The 22,188-nt window shown below is 38.7% G+C and overlaps 1 protein-coding gene across 1 annotated transcript in view; it reads right to left on the reverse strand.

Annotated features, from left to right (window-relative positions):
* The window catches only part of LOC124616265 (suppressor of fused homolog), a 136,402-nt gene that overhangs the window by 31,202 nt on the left and 83,012 nt on the right, over window positions 1-22,188 (reverse strand). The window contains 4 exon segments of the mRNA XM_047144572.1: window positions 5,045-5,273; window positions 7,676-7,801; window positions 7,804-7,853; window positions 15,701-15,793. Of these exon segments, the coding sequence (XP_047000528.1) occupies window positions 5,045-5,273; window positions 7,676-7,801; window positions 7,804-7,853; window positions 15,701-15,793 (498 nt within the window).

The following is a 22,188-nucleotide window of genomic DNA, read 5'->3' on the forward strand; positions in this document are numbered from 1 at the left end:
ATGTAGAAAGCGGTGGTGTGAGTGCCACCGCAAGTCCCTTGGTCTTGGAGGTCTTCTTTTTGGATTTCTCTCACTGCTCCTTGAGTTTCTCTGGCTGGGAGGGCTTCACTGATTCAGTCTCTGGGACCGAGGATGATCGTGAAGCCCTACAACGAGGTACTTTTGGGTACTTCAGCCACTGGCAGGAGTCATTTTTCCCACTAGTAGAAGCCTGGGAAAGGAATGACCCAAGAGAACCCTTCCTAGCGAGAGGTACCGAAGAAAACTTATGCTTCTCCGGCTGAGAAGTGGGGACTGGTGTCCCCAATGGTTGGTGGGCAGGGGGGGGGGGGGGGGGAGGCACTGCTCCCAAGGTAGGTGGTGTGGGAGCAACAGTGGTGGAAGTGGCCCCCCACCATCAAGGGGACAGGTGTAGTCTTCCAGCTCAGAGAGCCTACTGGAATTCGCGGAACGGACAGGCTACAACTGTTCTCATAGCAGCAGCATAAGAAGAGGTCACAGGCACAGGATGTAGACGCTTAAATTTTCTCTTAGCCTCAGTGTAGGTCACTCAGTCCAGGGTCTTGTATTCCATAATTTTCCTTTTGCGTTGTAAAATCCTGCAGTCTGGTGAGCAAGGGGAATGATGCTCTCCACAGTTGGCACAGATGGGAGGTGGGGCACATGGAGTATTGAGTTGTGATGGACGTCCACAATCTCGACATGTGATGCTGGGAGTACAGCGGGAAGACATATGGCCGAACTTCCAGCACTTAAAGCACCGCACAGAGGGAGGGATATATGGCTTTACATCACACCGGTAGACCAACACCCTGACCCTCTCGGGCAATGTGTCACCCTCAAAGGCCAAGATGAAGGCACCGGTGGCAACCTGATTATCCCTCAGACCCCAATGGATGCGCTGGACAAAATGAATGCCTATTGCTCTAAGTCGGCACGCAGCTTGTTGTCAGATTGCAAAAGAAGGTCCCTGTGGAATAAATACCATGGACCATATTTAAGCTCTTATGAGGCGTGATGGTAACGGAAACATCCCCCAGCTTGTCACAAGCAAGTAATGTCCGTGACTGGGCAGAGGATGCTGTTTTTATCAAGACTGACCCTGACCGCATTTTGGACAAGCCCTCCACCTCCCCAAACTTGTCCTCTAAATGTTCTACAAAAACTGTGGCTTCATCGGTACAAAGGAGTCCCCATCACTTCTCGTACATACGAGGTACCGGGGTGAATAAGTTTCGCTGCCATCCTTAGCCTGGCATTCCTCCCATGGTGTGGCCAAGGAAAGGAATGATTTACGGTCGTACTTCCTTGCATTGTACTGAGACTTAGAATGCTTAAGGACTGCTGGTGTTTGATCACCAGAAAGTAATGACATGGTACACTAACGCGCGTCATCTGCCCTGTTGCCACCCACTCTGACCAGGGGGCCTCCCCACGGGCGCCACCCAGCCGCAGCAATGGCCACTTGGCTGGATGGCCATTCGCCAGGAGTCCCAATGCACCAGGGTGACAGGTATCTACTCCTTGGCATACATGGGGAGTTAATGGCACAGGCATCAGCAGAGCGATCCCTGTGTTGTCAGGGGGCTACAACCAACAGAGTACATGGCGGCCCCACCACAATGGACTGGCTACCGTCCTGGGTATCAGATGCAAACAAGTCCATGGTCATCGTCAGTGCAGAAAGCAACATTGCATAGTGCATGGTAGGAAATGCACCCAGGAAGGTGTCATCACCCAAGAGATGGAGAATGACTGGGACTGCAACGCGACGATGACAGATCTTAAGGCACAATGGACATGATGAACAATGTAAGGTGCCCTTCCCCAATTGGCTCGCTCTTCGGAAAAATTTTGAAGAATGGAGGTCAAACCTTACAGGGGACTATCACATAAAGGCCAAAATATGTGAGACTCCTTTTAGTCGCCTCTTACGATAGGCAGGAATAACTCGGGCCTATTCTTAGCCCCGGACCCGCAGGAGGGCATCAAGAAGTGGCAGCAAGGCAGAACTTCATCTCCGTAATTATATAACTACTGTTATACATATTTTCAAAGTGTCACCACAGTTCTGTCAAAATTGGAAGAAAAACTAGAATGAAACACACTCAAAGTTCTTAGTCCTGGGGTGATTTATTGCTCACAGGTAGTCATTCAAAGTTAGTTAAACTTTATGAGGAGTGTGCTCTTCCAATTTCAGCATTTAAGAAACGTTTGGCTGAATTCAACAGTATTATCTTGAAGCTAATCCATGTTTCATATGTCACAGAACTGCAACTACAAATGAAAACGATGTAAAAGAAGTATGGTACTGGAAAATTGGCAAGTAGAGAAGTATGGAGTACCTGACACCATGGTAATATCAAGATAGTATATGGTATATACTACATGGTAAAATAATTGTGAGAAAGCTTTGTGGTAGTATTTGTTGAATTCTGACCAAAAGAAAATACAAAAAGATATTGATCAGAATGTTTAAACCATTTCAAAAACAAACATAACTAATTTTGTGTTCCCATTAGTTAGTGTGACTGTTACACAGTTTCTCCATACTACACCAGAAAGGAAAGCATAATCAGACCACTGAGTAGAAGCAAGTAGCCCTTCACAGGGTGTATACGTGGACAAGGGAAAAAAATTCCCGGATTTTTCCCGCATTTCCCAGTTAAAAATACACTTTTTCCGTGTTAAGTGAAAGTATACTCTTCCTCGGCACTGTAAAACTCATTAATCCTTTGAATGTTTATGGTTTTATACACCACAGTAGAATTTCCCGGCACTTTAGAAAACGAAACTCAGAGGGGGGGGGGGGGGGGGGGGGTGGACACGTTTTGAAAGACCTTTGATGTGCAGCAACATGCACGCTGCATATTTTCGTATTATGAAGGTTTAAATTTGAATTCCACCAAATACCGCATGGTACTTTCCGAAACATTGAAATCGAGATTGTGATGCGCTTTTGTAAGACAGTCATAGCTCATGTCACGTGATCTCACCAGCTGATGGTAGTATAGGACACGTGATGTAGTAAGCCAATAGCAAGATCACCCTTAAGTAGCGCGAACACACAAATAAGAAAAGTTAATGGTTTAAATTAATATACATAGCATTCACATATAATATTGGTCTTGAAGATTAATAAGCTGGAAGAGAAGCTAGGCTTCCACATATAATGTTGATCTTTTTGCACGTGTTACACTTTAAGATACATCAGAAAAATGTGCTGGTAAAATTTTTAATAGCGACGTAAATGTCTGATCTTCTGGGCTCGAAATTCGTCTAAATAGTCGTCCTCAAAGAGTTGATTTTAAATGAGAGTAAAACGCTTTGTGATTTAGTTCATCGTACATTCTCGTACACAGTTCATCTTGCGTAAAATGAAATCTGCTTTGAATGTAACGCTTTTCAAACCACCATTCGCAATATTTTCCCGCAACCTGTTACAAATAGGTTCGTTTCAGCAGTTGCAAAAGAGTGCCGGATAACAGGCATCGCTGCTCTTGCCCAGCTACGATGACGCAGGAAGCCCATATGTTCATATGTGTAAAACATTAAAAGATCTTACGTATGTCATAAAAGAAACAAGATATCTTGGAGTACCAGTACTGTATTATCTCATGTTTGGTTCTTTATTATGGCATAATGCCATACGTGCACTTGAAATGCAGTGAACAGTTGAAACTAGCCAATAGTGTGAAATTAAACACTTTGTTTCAAATAAATAGACTGCCTCAGCAGAAAAGATTAATTTTAAGCCAAATCTCTTTAACAAACCGGCAAAAATAACTTCACTGTTCTGTAAGGCGATTAATGCTTGACTGTTAGAAAGATGGGAATAAAATTTGAAACTAATAACATATTTTAGCCTTCCGTTATTATGAAAAAGTATTTTAATTCATTTGATAGCTCCCGGCCACAAAAAGCTGTTTTGTTATCATTTAACGTGAGAGCAATAAACAAAGAGGAAACAACAAAATCACTGAACGTAAACATAGGTCACGTGGAGACTACCCACCTACCCACTACAACTCAGACTGCTCTGTGCATCAGCCCCAGATTTACTATATTTCCGAACCGGGGCAATAATAATTAGTGGCACCCAGCCACACTACTGTAACCAGAAGCGGGAGAAGGTACTACTAATCGCGACTCAACTGCGCATGCTCAAGAGCCCGCCCGCAACGGGTCAAACGAATCTAATTTAAACAGTTGTCACATCAGCTCATCGGACACAATTGGTTGTTATAAAGCATTGCATAGTCTTCTTAAAGCCTTTGACACACATTGATGTTGACAGGCACTTGTATGAGCACTGTTTTTTTGTTGTATACAGTGCATTTCCTCTGCAATTTAAGTTCCCCCCCACCCCCCCCCCCCCCCCCCCCCTCTCGTTCATGTTTTGTTGCTGCAGTATTATTCTGCAGTGCCGGGATGCAGTAATATCCTTAGTTAGAGTATTGGTTCTTACCAGTCAAAATCACAAAAATTTAACTGAAAACTAAAACACTGAAAAATTCCCAGAATTCTAAAAAATTCCTGGGTCCGGTTTTCTCCCGGATGAAAAAATTCCCGAGTTTTTCCCGGATCTCCCGGTTGTCCCGATTCGTACACACCCTGCCTTCATCAAACGAGATGCAGATAAAAGGGTGAAGTATATTTCATTTTCTGTAAAGCCTAAGGCCAGTGCTTTTAGTGAGTCTTGTGTTGACTGTCTTGAGAAAAGTAACCAGAATAACCATCAAATACTAAAAACTCTTCTGGAACAACCAGACAACATAGACAAAAAAAGGCCAGATTTATTTATTTTTCAATATCTTCCACTTGGACCTGAAAAATATTGGACAACTGACAAGACTAATAACTTTGTCCTCATGAGAAATTGTAAGTGTCTAGCAAATTTGTAGTAAACACAAAGTGTCAAAAAATTACCATTTAGTTGATTAGCAATGCATGTACTTTGATGAACACATCAGGTTAATGATGAAATGCACAAAAGAAAACTCTTACATAGGTAGGCAAACAAATTTGGTATAGATTTTATTACCCTGGTAACCTCTTCAGTATGTCAAGAACTCCAGGCCCATTCCACTGTTGTGCTGCCTGCAATTCTTCAGCTGTTACACCAACAATCTGCACGAAGTTAACAGATCCATAGGGGGTGCGTATGGAACCCAACTGAGGATCCTGTGTCATCAGCATATGCTGTATACGCGATTCACTGCCATCAAGTGCACAGTGCCAGGAAACATGGTCACCAGCACAAAGAACATTATCTACAGGTAAAGAGAGAATTATTTTTTTATTTTAAAATAAAATTAAAAGTTTGAAATGCAGATAGTTATTTAACGAGTTCATTGAGTAAAATCAAATCACAAATGAACAACAAAATGTTTGTAGAACATAAGGGGATATTATAATTTTATTCAAAGTAAAAGGTAAGAATATGATACAGGTGACACACAAAATGAAACAGCTCAATTAAAACAAGATAGATGAAATTCCCTATCTATATAAGGTTTGCTGGCAATGTAAAACTAAAATTATCACTAAAGAGGAAAAAATTGTTACAGTGTGATACAATCAGCATGCCACTGTTAACCCATAAAAACTCCACCTCTTCATTTGTTTTCAAATTATTTCACTCTTAAAACTGCCTGGCAGATTAAAACTGTGTGCCCGACCGAGACTCGAACTCGGGACCTTTGCCTTTCGCGGGCAAGTGCTCTACCAACTGAGCTACCGAAGCACGACTCACGCCCGGTACTCACAGCTTTACTTCTGCCAGTACCTCGTCTCCTACCTTCCAAACTTTACAGAAGCTCTCCTGCGAACCTTGCAGAACTAGCACTCCTGAAAGAAAGGATATTGCGGAGACATGGCTTAGCTACAGCCTGGGGGATGTTTTCCAGAATGAGATTTTCACTCTGCAGCGGAGTGTGCGCTGATATGAAACTTCCTGGCAGATTAAAACTGTGTGCCCGACCGAGACTCGAACTCGGGACCTTTGCCTTTCGCGGGCAAGTGCTCTTATTTCTTATTCCTTACATATTAAGGATCAAATACCAAGTACAAAATTAGTACTAATAAAATATATGATTAGCTTGACTTCAGTTAATGTGCAAGAGAGGGGATGGAAGAAAATACCATGTGATTCAAAAAGAAGGAACAGATTGCAATTGTTTGTTGCAGACAAGACTACAAATGTAGAAAACTTGTGCATGTCACTGGATAGAGGAAGACTCAAAGTTTCAACACAGCTGCACTGTTGTTTGTTTGTAGCAACACAGCAACTAATTCACAAGAAAAAACATTTTGCTTGTTGGACAACAAGATCTTGTTCATTTCTTTTGGCCTCCCAGTCTACAAGACCTCACATCTTTTTTTTCTGTGGATTACATAAAAGACAGAGTCTGTGTCACACCTATGGCAGCTGCTCTTCAAGACCTGAGAAATTGAACTGCTGAAGCTGTTGATTCAATAAACAGGGACATATTGATTCATGTCTGAAATGAAATGGACTATTGTTTCCATCTTTCTTGAGTACAAACATGGTGCTCACAATGACTGTATGGTATAGTGTCTGTGTGAACATAAAACACTGAACCTTCCTCCGTCCAGCGACTTTTACAATATGTTTGTATCTTTCACAGTTTCTCTGTAATAAATAACTGAAATCTATTCTTTCTTTTATAATCACCCAGTGTATAGTCCACAAAAATGATTATACTCTCTTTGGAGAAATTCCACAATCACTTGGTACAAAACTGATTCTCTTGTCTGTGTAGATTGCTTTAAAAATTTTTAATGGCCAATTTTGGTTCACCTAAACAATCCTCACATCTGATCTTATTGGTTGCAATAGTAAAGTTATCAGAAAAATATTCATGCTACATCAAAGGATAAAACAGTATTATACTGAGCTGTAGCACGTAAACTTATCAAAGCTGATCACAATTCACAATATTCTCCCAGTTTCAAAAGACAATTGCATAATTTGAAAATTAAATACCCACATATTTCATTCCACTTTCCCTATTACCAGTCATATAAATGTCTTCTTACAAAACAGTGGTTTTTATTGATTTTTATTTCCACAAAACTTATTTCCATAAAAAAATATTCTTTATCATTTCCTGTTCTGTGACAAATGTACATCAACGGTAAAAGTTTCTGCAATGATGGCATGTACCAAGGTCTCTCATCATAGTGTTTACTTATTTTCCCAATTACACTACTGACTACTGACACTTATTTGCCTACACTGCATATCCGTATTAAAAAAAAAAAAAAAAAAAAAAAAAAATCATCCTGCCTTCCAATTGGCATTACTAACATCCAACAAGTAATGAAATATAGTATTGAGCAATCATATGAAAACTACAAAGAATGTCAAGTTCACCTGTATCAGACAAGTACATTATGTGTCTTCCTTAACCTAGGGTACCTGGTGATTTTAACTCTGTGACATAGAGAAAAAGTTTTGAAAATGCTGTCAACTCTCATTTCACTTTTCAGCAAAGAAAATGATATTCACATAAGCTAAGAATTCACAAGTATTGATTCTTGTGAGAAACTATTCTGTCCCATGAAGCACCATTCCTTACAAAATACCAAGAGGAGAAATATACTAAAATAATAAATCAATATTAAGATTGTAGAAACAACTACTACATACCTGACTGGAACACGTATTTTGCAAGTGACTGCATTACTGTTGCTGGCCAAGTTGGTGGTGCTGTTTCACCTGGTTCACGCTTCAATCGGAATGTCAACTCAAAACCAAAACCACTAGGTGATTCAGACCAGTAATATCATGCACTCTGCCATCACCATGAAGATCTGACAGGCCAAAGCTGTTGGTAGATAGAAATTTAAGTTTTTTGCCTTTAAACATATGGGATTCAAAGAACCACAACACTAAAATAACATAGTTATAAACCAACAAACGACACCTTTAGAATATGAACATGAAGAAGAAGAAGAAGAAGAAGAAGAAAACAAAAGCAGCTAATGACATTAACGAAACAAAAAAAGTGTGAGAAACATAGCAGTATTCAGTCAAGAGAGAGAGAGAGAGAGAGAGAGAGAGAGAGAGAGAGAGAGAGAGAGAGAGAGAGGGAGGGGGGGGGGGGCCTCCTGTATTTCCCAATTAAAAATACACCTTCCCCAAATACACTATACCACTGGGAAATGTCCATGTTAGGTGACTTTATAGTTTCCCTCGGTGCAGTAAAACTTATCAATTTTTTGAATGGTGCAGGGTTTTATACAGCAGCACAAAACTTCCCAGCCCTTCAGGAAGCAAAATACTGCAAACAACAACCGTTTTGAAAACATCTTTCATGAGTGGCAACATTTACACTGCATATTTTTGTATTATGAAAGTATAAACAGGAATTCCACCAACTACAGCAACATGAATTCTGTCAAATGCTACAGAAATCCTGTGACACACTTTTGTCAGCCAATTATGGCTTGTGTCAGCTGATCTTGCCAGCCAATGACGGCAGACATTCAGAGCATAGGACATATGACGTACTTAGCCAATAGCAACATCTCTATTAAGTAACGCGACCACACAAATAGGAAAATTCAATGGTTTAAATTAATACACACACAGCATAGCTACAAGAAAACCTAAGCTTTAAAATATAAAACTGGTCAGCAAAAGCTTTTGCTGTTTTAATCTGAGGGTTTGGCTAGACAGGGTCCTAAAAGCACAGCTTAAATTGCAGCAACTGAATATTTCTCACAAGCAAAAATATAAATTTCACTACTATGCACTGAATATTTTGTGGACTACCTGGCTGTTCTGTCAAGCATTTTGACTTTTCCATAGAACAGCCAATTATGTGAGAGTCTGCTCAAGAACTCATCTCACACTTTTTTGAGGATAATTATACTTTTTGCCATCATTATTGCATAATTTGTAATCTATGAAATTACTAAAATAAAAATAAGAAATTAGCCTTGAAAATTGGTCTTTCTTGCCATGTTTTACACTTTAAGATATACCAAAACACAAATGGCCTATAAAATTTTAAATAATAGCATAAATGGCTGGTCTTCTGCACCCAAAATTTTTCTAAGTGGTACTCATTGTTAAGTTCCGAATGTGTGTGTAATGCTCTGTGATTTGAAAAATTCATCACACATTCTCTCATGTAACATAATTCATCTTGAATAAAAGGAAATTTGTTTTGCAAGCAACGCTTCACAAACCACCATTCGCAATATTTTCCTGTGACCTGTTAGAAATGTAAACAGATGTGACATCATCCTCACTGAAATGAGGCCCATGAGAAAGACACGTCAAAAAGTTTTGCACTGTCTTTGAACAATTTGCTGTTGGCAGACGTTTGAGTGTGGTGATATTCTCTCGTTTATTGCTGAAGTATTATTCTGCAGTAGTACATTAAAGTAAAATTTTTTGTTGGAGTATCAGTTCTTAACAGTAGAACTTACCAAAATTTAACTGCAAACTAAACCAATGAAAAATTCCCTGCATTCTAAAAAAATTCCCAGGTTTTTTTTCCCAGATTTCTCCCGGATGAAAAAATTCCAATGGTTTTCCTAGATTTCCCTGTTGTCATAGGGCATACACACCACATTCAGTATTTTGTTACTAATTACAAGAAAACAAGACACTGGTCAGTAATTATCATCAGAAGGCAAAATTTTAAGTGCTGACAACAGTCACTCATAAAATTATTAAGAAACTGTCCTAACTTAGGAACTATTAGTTCATTTTTCAGGGGAAAGTAAGTTAGATTGTAGAAGATTGGAAAGGAGGAGTAGACATCTCCTTCCCCACAGACCCAAAAACTGAGGATTCCCGGCTCTGACAACAATGGGAGACAAGACATAAAATGTAATCTGTCAACGGATATAATATCAGTTACATATTTATATTTCACTAGTGTAATGCAATCCATAAAATGCAGCCGCTCTCTGATACTTTTCTCAGTTTCTCTCTTATTCCACAATATACTATGAACAGGATCAGAAGGACCAATGGTACCAACTGACTGCCACATCAACCTCAGCTGACAGGCATGACCAGATGCGGATATGGAGAAGTATGCAGTCAGTACATAGCCCTCCTGATCATTTCAGCTCTCCCGGCTATTGCCAGTTTTTGTGACTGGAGTCGCTATGTCTCAATCATGCAGCTCTTCAATTGGCCTCACAAGGGCTGAGTGCACCCGCTTGCCAACAGCCCTTGGCAGTCCCCACTCCATGTGCTATCCAAATCTGACACGGCTTAACTTTGGTGATCCGACAGGAACTGATGTTACTCGTGTGGCAAAGCTGTTGGCCCTTACTTCACAATAACTTTCAAATAGTGGAAACAAAAGTATGACAAAGAACATTTATGAAAAAATTCATTTTAATTTAAAAAATCTATAGCACCTGTTCAACATGACAGTTACAAAATAAAGTCTGATGAAGACAGTGCATTACTGCTTATGTCCCCCTTTTGAATATGGCACAAGTAAGGAGCTTCAGGAGGGCCTCAACCATATATTCTCATGTAAGGTAAATGAAGTGGTATGAGATGTGGGCTTGTGAAGTATTCGACTGGTTCATACGCCAAACTACGTGCGTGTGTGTGTGTGTGTGTGTGTGTGTGTGTGTGTGTGTGTGTGTGGGGGGGGGGGGGGGAGGGGGGGGGGGGGGGGAAGAAGACCGAATTCTTCACTGCTGCACTAAAGGAATGTACAACGTACCACAAACAATTAACATCTACATACACTCGCAAACCATTTTAAATTGCATGGCAGATGGTACATAACTTGGTACTCCATGTTGCAGTTTCTTCCCATTCCAATCACATAAGGACAGAAAGAAAAATGACTTCACTTAATACTGGTTTCCAAAAATATTGGTTTCCAAAACGTTTTACGTAGGCTATCATGGGATAATTAACATCTCTCTACAATGCTAAATCAGGTTTTTCAACATTTCAATGAGAATCAAACAAATTCATGCCACTCTTGTTTTTGCATGTTCAACAGCCCCAGTTAGTTCTGCAATGCAACTATCTAACATAGGACGCAAAATTCTTGGTATAACCATTTTATCCATCTCCAGTTACATTTAACTCTTCATTGGACTCCCTGTGATACAGTGACTTCCATTACATCGCATTGCCCTGCCAGAAAGCTATAAAGAAAACATTTTGCAGAATCACTGTAAGCAGTTCTCACATCACTGTAAACAGTTCTCACATCACTGTAAACAGTTCCCATTTTTTTTCCGGTGTAAGCTGCACAATAAATACAAAAAAATTGTAACAAAGTGTCACTGTGTCACACTTGTTCAAATTCCAGTAGCATCTTCATGTACAGTATAACCACAGTAATCTGGCACTTTGTAATCCAGCACACGCATCAGCGCAGCACACATCAGTAATTTAGAGAGGGACTGTTGGTGTGATTTTACAATGTGTTTTCAACCGACAGCAAGTGCACAAAAATGAGACTGATGAAGAAGAAATATCCAAAACCCTTATCTATTGGGCTGAGACTTCAGATGCCTTAGACACTGCTGTGAAATTTGCTGAGGGTAGTCAACAATACAGTGCTTTTGAAGTTATGAATTCACACACCATATAAAATAATTTTTGTAAAAAAAAAGAGCTCAATCCAAGAAACAGGACAGCCTTTATGCAAGGTTTCAAAAGGCTCAGAAGAAAATTTTAAGTAACTGTCTGACATACTTCACACCTTCGACAAATACATCTAAAGACAGTGATTCCAACTGAACTGTGCCAAATTCTTGGTAACAATTTTTATTAATTAGCTCTTCATTGATCCTTTCCAATTAATGGAATTTATTTTGTTTCGTTACATGCACATAAATGTTGTTTACGTATACTAAAGTACTTTAAAACTTTGAGCCTTAAAGTGGTTTAATACAGCAGTACAATATTTGAGTTTAATTCAGTTCTGTTTTTAAAGAAAGTGACACATACTATTCATCTATCTTTACATCTACATGATTACTTTTCATTTAATGGTTACATGACCAACAGAGGGTTCATCAAATGTCTTTTAAGTTTCTTCTCTGCTCTAATTTCTCTTATTTTATTATGACGATCATTTCTTCCTATGTAGGCGGGTGCCAACAAAATATTTTCACACTCTGAGGACAATGTTGGTGATTGAAATTTTGAAGGTCCTGCCAGAGTGAAAATGCCTTTGTTTTAATGACTGGCAACCCAATTCATGTATTGTATCCTTGGCCCTTTCTGCCCTATTTTGTGATAATACAAAATGGCCTGACCTTTTTTTCAACATCCTATCTGATGTGGATCCCACACTGCACAGCAATACTCCAGAAGAGGGTGGACAAGACAGTGTAAGCAGTCTATTTAGTACACCTGTTACAGTTTGTAAGTGTTCTGCTAATAAATTGCAGTCTTTGGTTTGCTTTCCCCACAACATGATTTATGTGATTGTCCCATTTTAAATTACTTGTAACTGTAATCCCAAAGTATTTGAATGAGTTTCCAGCCTTTGGTTTTACGTTATTTATTGTGAAACTGAAATTTAGTGGATTCTTTTTCGTGCTCATGTGGATGACTTTTCATGATTTAGAGTCAATTGCTACTTTTTGCACCATACAGATATTTAGTCTACATCATTTTACAATTCGTTTCAATGATCCAATGACTTCACATGGTGGTAAATGACAGAATCATCTACAAACAATCTAGGAGCACAGCTCAGATTGTTTCCTAAATTATTTAGGCAGATCAAGCATGCCAGAAGGCCAATAACACTTCCTCGGGGAATGCCAGATATTACTTTCCATCAGTTATTTAGTACTCTGATCTTTCTGACAGGAAATCACAAATCCTGTTACAAAGCTGAAGTGATACTCCATAGGTATGCAATTTAAATAGAAGTCGCTTGTAAGGAACAGTGTCGAAAGCCTTCTGAAATCTAAAAATATGGACTCAATTTGACACCCCTGTCAATAGCACTAATTACTTCGTGAGAATGAAGAGGTACTTGTGTTTCGCAAGAATGATATTTTCTGAATCCGTGTTGGCTATTTGTCAATAAATCATTTTCTCCGAGATGATTCGTAACATTCAAGCACAGTATATATCCCAAAAAACCTACCGCAAATTGATGTCAGTGATATGGACCTGTAATTCATTGGATTACTCCAGTTTCCTTTTTTGGGTATCCACAAGTGAGTGGTTGTATACGATTGCTACGTCTGGAGTTACTGTATCAGCACACTCAGTTATGTATACCATACTTAGAACATGCCTGGTATACAATCTGTACTGGAAAACTTGTACCTCTTAAGTTTTTTTTAAGCTGCTTCATTACACTGACGATATCTAATTCTAAGTTGCTCATGCTGACAGTTGTTCTTGATTTGAATTCTGGAGTACATACTTCTTCTTCTTTTGTGAAGTAATAACCATGTTTTGTAATTCTTGCTTTAGTGGCGCTGTCATCAACAACATCAATTTATTTTATATGGGAAGCTCTCCTTTTTATTTATAAATAACAGTTACTTGTTCTTGTATGTTAGAACTATAGGTTTTGCTCGTATCCCCTTCACTAAAACATATTTTTAAACCTGGACTTCATGATATGGCATATTTGATAATCTGGCATCGATGGATCCTTGAGTGTGCTGCATTATCAGAGCCCTACTGTAATACGATTTTGTTTTGCAGGTATGAAAATGTCATTATTCAACATTTTGGATTCTGATAAATTTACTGTAGTAACCAAAACCAACCGCAGGAACGCCTTGGGTTGTGGGGTCAGAGCCGCCAGGCGGGGAAGCCGCCGGCGGTGGAGCACACACCACCGGGTAAACACAAGGATGAGTCGGACGACAGACCAACGACAACCGATAACGACCGACTGTGAGCGACACAACAAAGAAGAGAGAAAAAAACGGAGGCTTGTAGAAACCACAACACCAAACACCAACAGTAAATCCACTCGGAACCAGAGCCAGGCAAATGTCAACAATGAGCAACGGCCCGGAAGCAGTACCGCTGAGATAGAGACGCAATCCAGAGCGAGTACCAGACTGACTGGACTAGGGCAGAGCGGGTCCCTGTATACGAAACCGGAGGGAGCGGCTATTGGCCGTGGTCTGCACGTAGTATAGCAGTGGCGCCCTCGCTGCGCAAGAGCCGCTGCGCGGAAGAGCCGCCGCGGACGCAGAGTCCTCTATGGGCTGCCCACGTCCATTTGTTCTGGCGCGTGTTCGACTTATACGGTGGGAGGTACTAGATTTACATTTACAAAGAGGTACCTTTAGGGAATTTCTATGTGATAAGTTTCCTATGTAACATGATTTCTGTACTTATGGTAACTTGGTTTCATTTTCACTTTGAGTACAGTACTTCTTAAATAGTGATTACAACAATATGTTTTACTCACATACACTGCACAATTCAATCATCCCAAACTTCCTATGGAGATCCACTCCCATTTAACTTGTTTTGGGGGGAAAATCTAACTCTGTAATCTTATTATAGTTTTTCATGCTTCCTACATGTTGACTGCTGCCTCATATGTCTCAAGGGAAGTTCTGTGTCATTAGTTTCCTATGTAACTTAATTTCTGTACTTAGGGTAGCTTGGTTTCATTATCACTTTGAGTAAAGTACTCACTAAATAGTGACAGACAGACTGGTCTGTTTTCTGTCAGCACGCCAAAGAGGTGACTTTCGTGAATATATTCAAACTCGAAAGAGCATTCTTTTATCTTTTATGTCAATTGAATGAAAAAGCCAGATAATCTTGGATAGAGGAGATATGGATGACTCTGACTGTTGGTTACACCACAAACTAAGGAACCCAAACTAATATAATTATATAATGGTCATGTAGTTAGAAGGGGGATCACTCACTGGTATTATAACATGTAATTCTACTGCTGGAGCGCCCAAATAGTAGTTATTGCGTACATTTCTGAAAGTTGCACAGCTTGATGGTCCAGCCTGTACCTGTATTAAAAACACATATCTATAATCCACTTCACATATTTTACATCTACTTTTCTCTTCACATGATAATGGTATTGTTTTTTCATGAATATGACCTACACCAACTAAGACGGAATGGAATATTAGCCTGTCACCATACATCATCTATGATGTCTATGAACCCAAAAGACTGCACTGCATACTTTCAGGAAACACTAGTATGGTCAATATTTGAGTACTGCTCGAGTGTATGGGATTTGTACTAACAAGAGAAAGTGAGCATATGTATAGGAGGGCTGCGCACATGGTTCACACGTCTGTTAGACCAGTGAGACCGTGTAACAGAAACCTTGAAAAATCTCAAATGACACACACTCTAAGAAAAGACACTGTACATTAACTAGACTGTGCTTAAAAACTTTCAAAGGAGAATTTATGAATATTCTCCAACCTTGTAGGCACACATAATATCACGTAAATAACAGCTCATACACAGGTGAACGAGCAGTCACCATTCCCAAGCTACAACAGCGAATATAATGGTACGAACGCGTAATATGCGCTACAATAAAAAGTATCTAGAATTATTTCACAATAGAATGTGTAATAATTGAGCATATGTTACATTTACTCAGTATCAACAGCCACTAACATCCAAATGAAAGTCTGTTGTTTTCAAGTCGATAAAATAGCCTGACTGTGGGAACCAGTTATTCACGACACTTACCTGATATAATGCCAATGTGGAGGGATATTCTTTTCTGGGACACCAGGATTAGAATACATGCTTATATAATCCAGAGGATCAGGTCCACCAAGCCTGAAAACCAAAGAATAATTTTTCATGAATAATTAGAAAATGTTTACAACAAAATATTGTATTCTCCTGGTATCACATTTCCTATGACATTGCAAACTAGAGTTATGGGAAGAACACTAGGGTTGGCAAAGGTGAAAAAGCATGAGACCACGAGAAGATGTGCAGTGGACAAGATCATTGTTTTCATGACAATATAATGTGGAGCAGAAACATTACATTTTTGCACTGTCTGAAAAAGACTATGTAAGCAACTAATGGTTACAATTCACGACTAGCTGGTGATAGCAGCTGTCAATTTCTACCAAAGAAAAAGGAAAAGCAGAGTGAAGTGTTGGAAAGTGAAATGGGCACTGAACTTTGAAAATTACAAATATCTGATTGGGAGGGGAAAAAAGGCATAAAAAACAAGCACAGTGAAATTCTGTTATGTATGTCATAGGTGGCCCAAAAATTGTGTGATGCATGGACAATGGATGTAACTGAGAATAAAAGCATAGAACATAACAGTAAAAACAAAATGGTTCAAATGGCTCTGAGCACTATGGGACTCAACTGCTGAGGTCATTAGTCCCCTAGAACTTAGAACTAGTTAAACCTAACTAACCTAAGGACATCACAAACATCCATGCCCGAGGCAGGATTCGAACCTGCGACCGTAGCGGTCTTGCGGTTCCAGACTGCAGCGCCTTTAACCGCACGGCCACTTCGGCCGGCAACAGTAAAAACAAGGCAGTTTTGCAATATGTTATATATTTCCTTGGGGTCTTCATTTATATACTAAAAAACTGAATCCCATCTGGACAGAATACACATTTCAGAAACTTTTTAGTGCTACAAGGGGAGAAGCCACATCTCTGAAAGAACATGTGGGGCCAAACACCTGCACAACAGAGCACAGAAAAAGAATCCTTGAGGTTAAAAATAGAGAACAACATCAAATCAAACATTTAAGATTATTAGAATACAGGAAAAAGAATACATGTTGTGGCAAGCAAGGCAAATAAACGGTGGAGTATAAAAATGAGCAAGTTTCCAATCATTCTGAAAAACAAAATATCTGTTTTGTGTTCAGGATCTTAAAAATTTACTTACCGTTCTGTTTAAAATGCATGAAGAAGTTAAATGAGATCTGTAATGTTATACGCATATACAACCTGTAACCAATTTGTTTTGATTATTGATTAAAGACAGTAACAACAAACAACTAATGTCATCAAACACCATTGCCAGCTGAATGTTCTCTGTCTTGTTACCTGTTTTACTTGATACTTCAGTTCTTCATTAGTGTTGTTCAACAAGAATAGTAAAATAATCATTAATGACGCCTATTACTGCCCCCCCCCCCCCTCCCCTATCCTCCCCAACTAGGTACCACATGGCAATTTCACTTCCTTCTCATTTGCTTTTATTGTCTTGGGTTTCTCCTTCATAGGAAAACTACTAGAGTGGACCAATCCTCATGGAGTTTGGCCAAAATGCAATAAAATAACTTGGGAACGCAACGTAGAAATACAGGCCACGCAGACTCAGCTTTCATTATATATTTATCAAAATATCCAATCAACAAATAATAAAAAGTTAAAAGTTGAAGTCTACTAGTCAGACAGCAGTATCAAGGTAGATGTAATTTGTTCCACAGAGCAGTGGCTCAAAAATAAAAACTTGTCATTCTTCAACTTTCCAAATTATACAACTGGTAACAGTTTCTGCCAATGTAACAGCAAAAGGGAGGGAGGGGAAGTTGGCTGTCTAATACTTGTTAAGGAGGACACAGTATTTGGCACATGCAACAAACCTGACCACCTACATATTGAGAAACATTTTGAGCACTGGGCTATAGCAATTAACCAGCCTAATGTGATGATAATCTGTATTTACCCTTCTCCTGATGGCAACATATGACGGTTTCTGAACAGGTTTGAAAGAGTAACATATTTTTACAAATCCAAAGGTAAGGAGATCATATTGTTTGGTGATTTTAACGTAAATTTTGGTAACATTTCACACATCGTGAACAACGTCATTGTCCTGGTAGTAACTGTCAATAACCAAAACATAGGAAAAGATCCAACATGAATAACAATGTAACTCAAGCAGTTTTGCAGAAGCAATATTCCTGGACCCAAATTCTCTCCTATTTATTAGTATCCTGAGCTGGTCCAATGGACTCAGACCATCAGGGTATCTTGTTATGGCTTGTTTTAGCACAAATAAAAGACAGGTCCTCTCCTATTTTCATCTACAGAAGGCAGATCAAAAACTCTAGCAATATCATCATGTTTAAAAATTTACTTCAATCTCATTCCTGGGATATCATTTACAAGGAAAATAATGAAGATAAGAAAACTTCACTATTCCTTGACATACTGGCTCATCATTTCAATGTGGCTTTTGCAGTAAACCAAATCAAAGTACAAAATTCAGCCTGGAAAACAGATAATATTTGGCTCACAAAAGGTAGAAGAATATAAAGTAAGACCAAGAGGTAACTCTATGAGCAAAGTATAAAACAGATGATCCAAATTTCCACAGTTGTTTCAAACTGTACAAGAATATCCATACAATCAAACAACTAGCAAATAAAGCCTACATAAATGACTGTAATATCAAATGTGAAGCCGTGCGAGATATTGAGAGAAAAACTTTACAAACTGATGTAAAATAGAAAACCTCAGAATCTCTACAATACAATGGCCAATAATTATCAGATACCAAACATATTTTTGATACAATAAATAAACACGTTTTTGGAATTGTTATTGAGTCAGTTGGTCCCTCTCCAACAACATAATCTTGCCCCCCCCCCCCCCCCCCCCACCAAGTGTAAAAGATCTAACAAATCACTTTTTCTAATACTTTGAATGAGCTTCCCCTACTTATTAAGAATATGAAAATTCCTCCTTGTTTGGCCTTGTGGTTTAGCTAGCTATCTAATACAATGGTTCGCTGACGAAATAGGACGACCACTTTGGAACATAATTAACTGCTTCTTGGGTAGTAGCATTTTTCCTCAACCACTGACAACTGTCCCACTTAACAAGGATGGGGACTAGCACGAGGTTAAAAAGTACCAACCTATATCCCTCCTTCCAACTGTGTCCAAAATAATAATAAGTTGTACATACTTGGGTAACATCCTTTCTTGAAAAAACTCCCTACTAACAGCACAACAGTTTCGCTATAGTAAAAATAAATCCACCAACGAGGCTCCCATTTCATTTGCTGACAAGATAATACATGCACTTAATCAAAAATACTATGCTTCTGGCCTTTTCAGTGATCTGACAAAGGTGTTTGATCTAGCCAACCACCCACTGCTTCTAAGTAAACTGGATGCTTACAGTATACGAGTTGTCTGTAGTGAATGTTTTCAGTCATAACTATCAAACAGTGGGCAGCTGGTAGAAATAACTACACATGACGGAAGAACAAACTGTTCAGTCACATCAGGAGTCCCATAGGTCTCAAACTTAGGCTCCCTCCTCTTCCATCAATTTATTATTAATGATCCCCCAGAACACCTACCCTCAACAAAACTTTGATTATTCACCTATGATACAAACTTCCTCTCTTGCAACATTTCTCCACAACTGATGAGAGCCAACATAGTTGACAGCTGTGAGAGGGCTCCTACACTGGCTCTATGAAAACAACTTCTTACTTAACATGGAAAAAGCAGATGATATTTTGTTCATGAAAAGTCCCTACAACACGTATAGAATCATTAGGCATAGACAAGAAAGTTATCAAACAGGTCAGTGAGACTAAATTTTTGGGGCTCTGAATAGACAACAAACTAACAAAGGAATATCCACAGAGAGAAACAAATGTGTAAACCGAGTAGCCTCTGCTATGACTTTTAGAGTTCTCAATCAAAGGTAACTTGACTCCATTAAAACTGTGTACTTTGCGTTAGTCAACTCAAGTCATCTCATTTGGCATTCCTTTCTGGGGGTCAACATACAAGCAAATATTTGTTATACAGAAGCAAATTGTTGAGATCATGATTCGAGTACCACCACATACACCTAGCAAGCCAAACTTTAAAAACTGGGAGTATTACAAATCCTAAGCATATACATCTTAGAGAGTTGCATTTATAAATAGGGATCTCCATCTGTATAAAAAAAATAGTGACATACTTGACTATCACACATGCAGTGATGGTAACACTCATCTGACACATCGGAGACTGAGTAAATGCCATGACAGTATGAGGGTCATAAGCAGCATACCTTGCTCAATCAAAAATAACAAAAAATCAAGGAGAATGCTACCAATATAATGTTCCAGTACTATTTTTATTCTGTTGCTGAATTTATGGAGACTAATGTATGTCACCTGTAACTAATTTTGTCCATCAGGTATTAACCATGAATGTGAAGGAGATTAAGTAATAATAATGCTCATGTTGACTTTGTATTTTAAAGTAGATTGCTGCTTAGGAACTACTGTAATGTAAATGTGTGTAAATTCTGTCTTATAAGTGCATGTACATTTAGGAATCTATGTAACAAAAAGGTTTATGCTCTTTTAGCTATGTACTGCTATAACTTGTATCCCAGATCATTAACATGATTTTGTAGATAAGTAAATGAACTTTCCACCAATATTCTTCTATACTTTTATCCTAGCTCCCTTTTCTTTCTTTATACCTGCTCTCTTAGTGCTTCTGTCATAGAATTTTGTCTAAATTTAACACTAGTATTCTGAAAATATCTTTGTGTTGCTTCTTCTGCTTTCATGATATACATTTTTAATTATTTTTAAATTTCTTGGGTCCAGTTTGTTGCCAATTTATTTTTCAAAACATATTTAAAGAATTTTCTTTTTTGTCAGCCTATCGTCATTCACCTGCAAATGTCCAAAAAAATATCAAACTTCTTTTTCTTAGTATTTTCCTCATTATTTTTTTCTATGTTTTTGTATAGTTCATCATTGCTTTTCTATCTCCGTTCATCACTGCTTTTCTATCTCCAGACTTTCTCATTATTCTTTGCTCTAAAATTTCTAGTTTGTCTAATTTACAATCCAATACTAGACATTTATTAGTGCAGAGCCATTCTGGTCGCTAGTGTGATATTATGCATTGTTTTAGTATTGCCTGAAAATTTTTGTGGTTCCATATAGCTCTTTCCCTTCTGGATATTTTCATGACCCCTCTCTACTATGCTGGAAAAGTTATCTCCATAAGCACACCATTACAGTGTGGCTAATACCTGTATAGTACTTTTTTAGAGCTGGCCATGATGTCTGCTTTGTTGATGCTGCTGAGTCTGTGTTGTCCATGTGGCTTCTCGTTGTCTAGGCAATAATTCCTTTGCTGCTCTGCGTCCAAGAAAAGGTGCGGGTTTTTTAATAATCACTGCACTAATGAAATCATGATGCAGTATTCCATGGTTTCTTTGTAACAAAAACACATATTTATTGCCAAAACTTGAAAAGCAACTACACTCAACTGCGGCCAAAACTCAAGTGGCCGAAAACCCGTTGTAGACCAAAGATCACAGTCATAAGCTACTGAGAACATACAATTTTGATATCGATTATTGATCGCTACACCTAACCTAGTATTATATTAAGAAAATGCTTTTTAACACAATATTAGTGTATAATATAACAAAATGAGGTCTATTTGGCAGTTCCGTTACAGTATCATGTCATTTACTACTCTTAATTTGTTTTTCAATACAATCTCTCCATTTCATACACTTGTTCCATCAACAGAAATGGCTTTACAATTCACTCTGGGAATTTCACAACTGTAAAAGTTTCACACTGCGGCAATGGTGATGTGCATAAGGATGTTTGTATTTTGGGCCACAACTGTGATTGGTGTAAAACAAGAGAAAATTGAGGGTATATGCTGGATGGAATAACAATTTCACAGTTGGCTATCAAGACTGTTTGGGTTTTAGGTGCTGCACTATATGGCGGAACATAATCTTCAGGAATAATCTTTAAATCTTTAATTGCAGGTTTTAGTCCACTTGCTGTGCCTAAATCATGCCAAAAATTCTTTCGTTTACAAATACTTCCCAACAAACACTGCTTTGAAATTCCTAATGGAGTCCCTTCTGGACAAATACGAATAATAACGGCTCCTTGTCTAGCCAGGATGCACACAGATTTTCTCTGTTGATTGTCTTGCACAAGCATACTGATGTTGATACATATTCTTTGTTAGCATACCTACACTTGCTTTTACATTTCAGATTAGTCTGATGGCTCTCCACATACTGTGCTTGCTATAGTTCTGACCATTCAAGTCACACATCTGCTGATCTAAACATCTGTCATATCTTGGATATTTCAATCACTTGTTGCTGGAACACTGTTCCACACCTTCTCCAAGTTCTCAATCATTTGGGTAAATCTTTCTCAGCACTGTGATT

The sequence above is a fragment of the Schistocerca americana genome, chromosome 1 (assembly GCF_021461395.2).
Source record: "Schistocerca americana isolate TAMUIC-IGC-003095 chromosome 1, iqSchAmer2.1, whole genome shotgun sequence".
NCBI classification, from domain to species: Eukaryota; Metazoa; Arthropoda; class Insecta; order Orthoptera; family Acrididae; genus Schistocerca; species Schistocerca americana.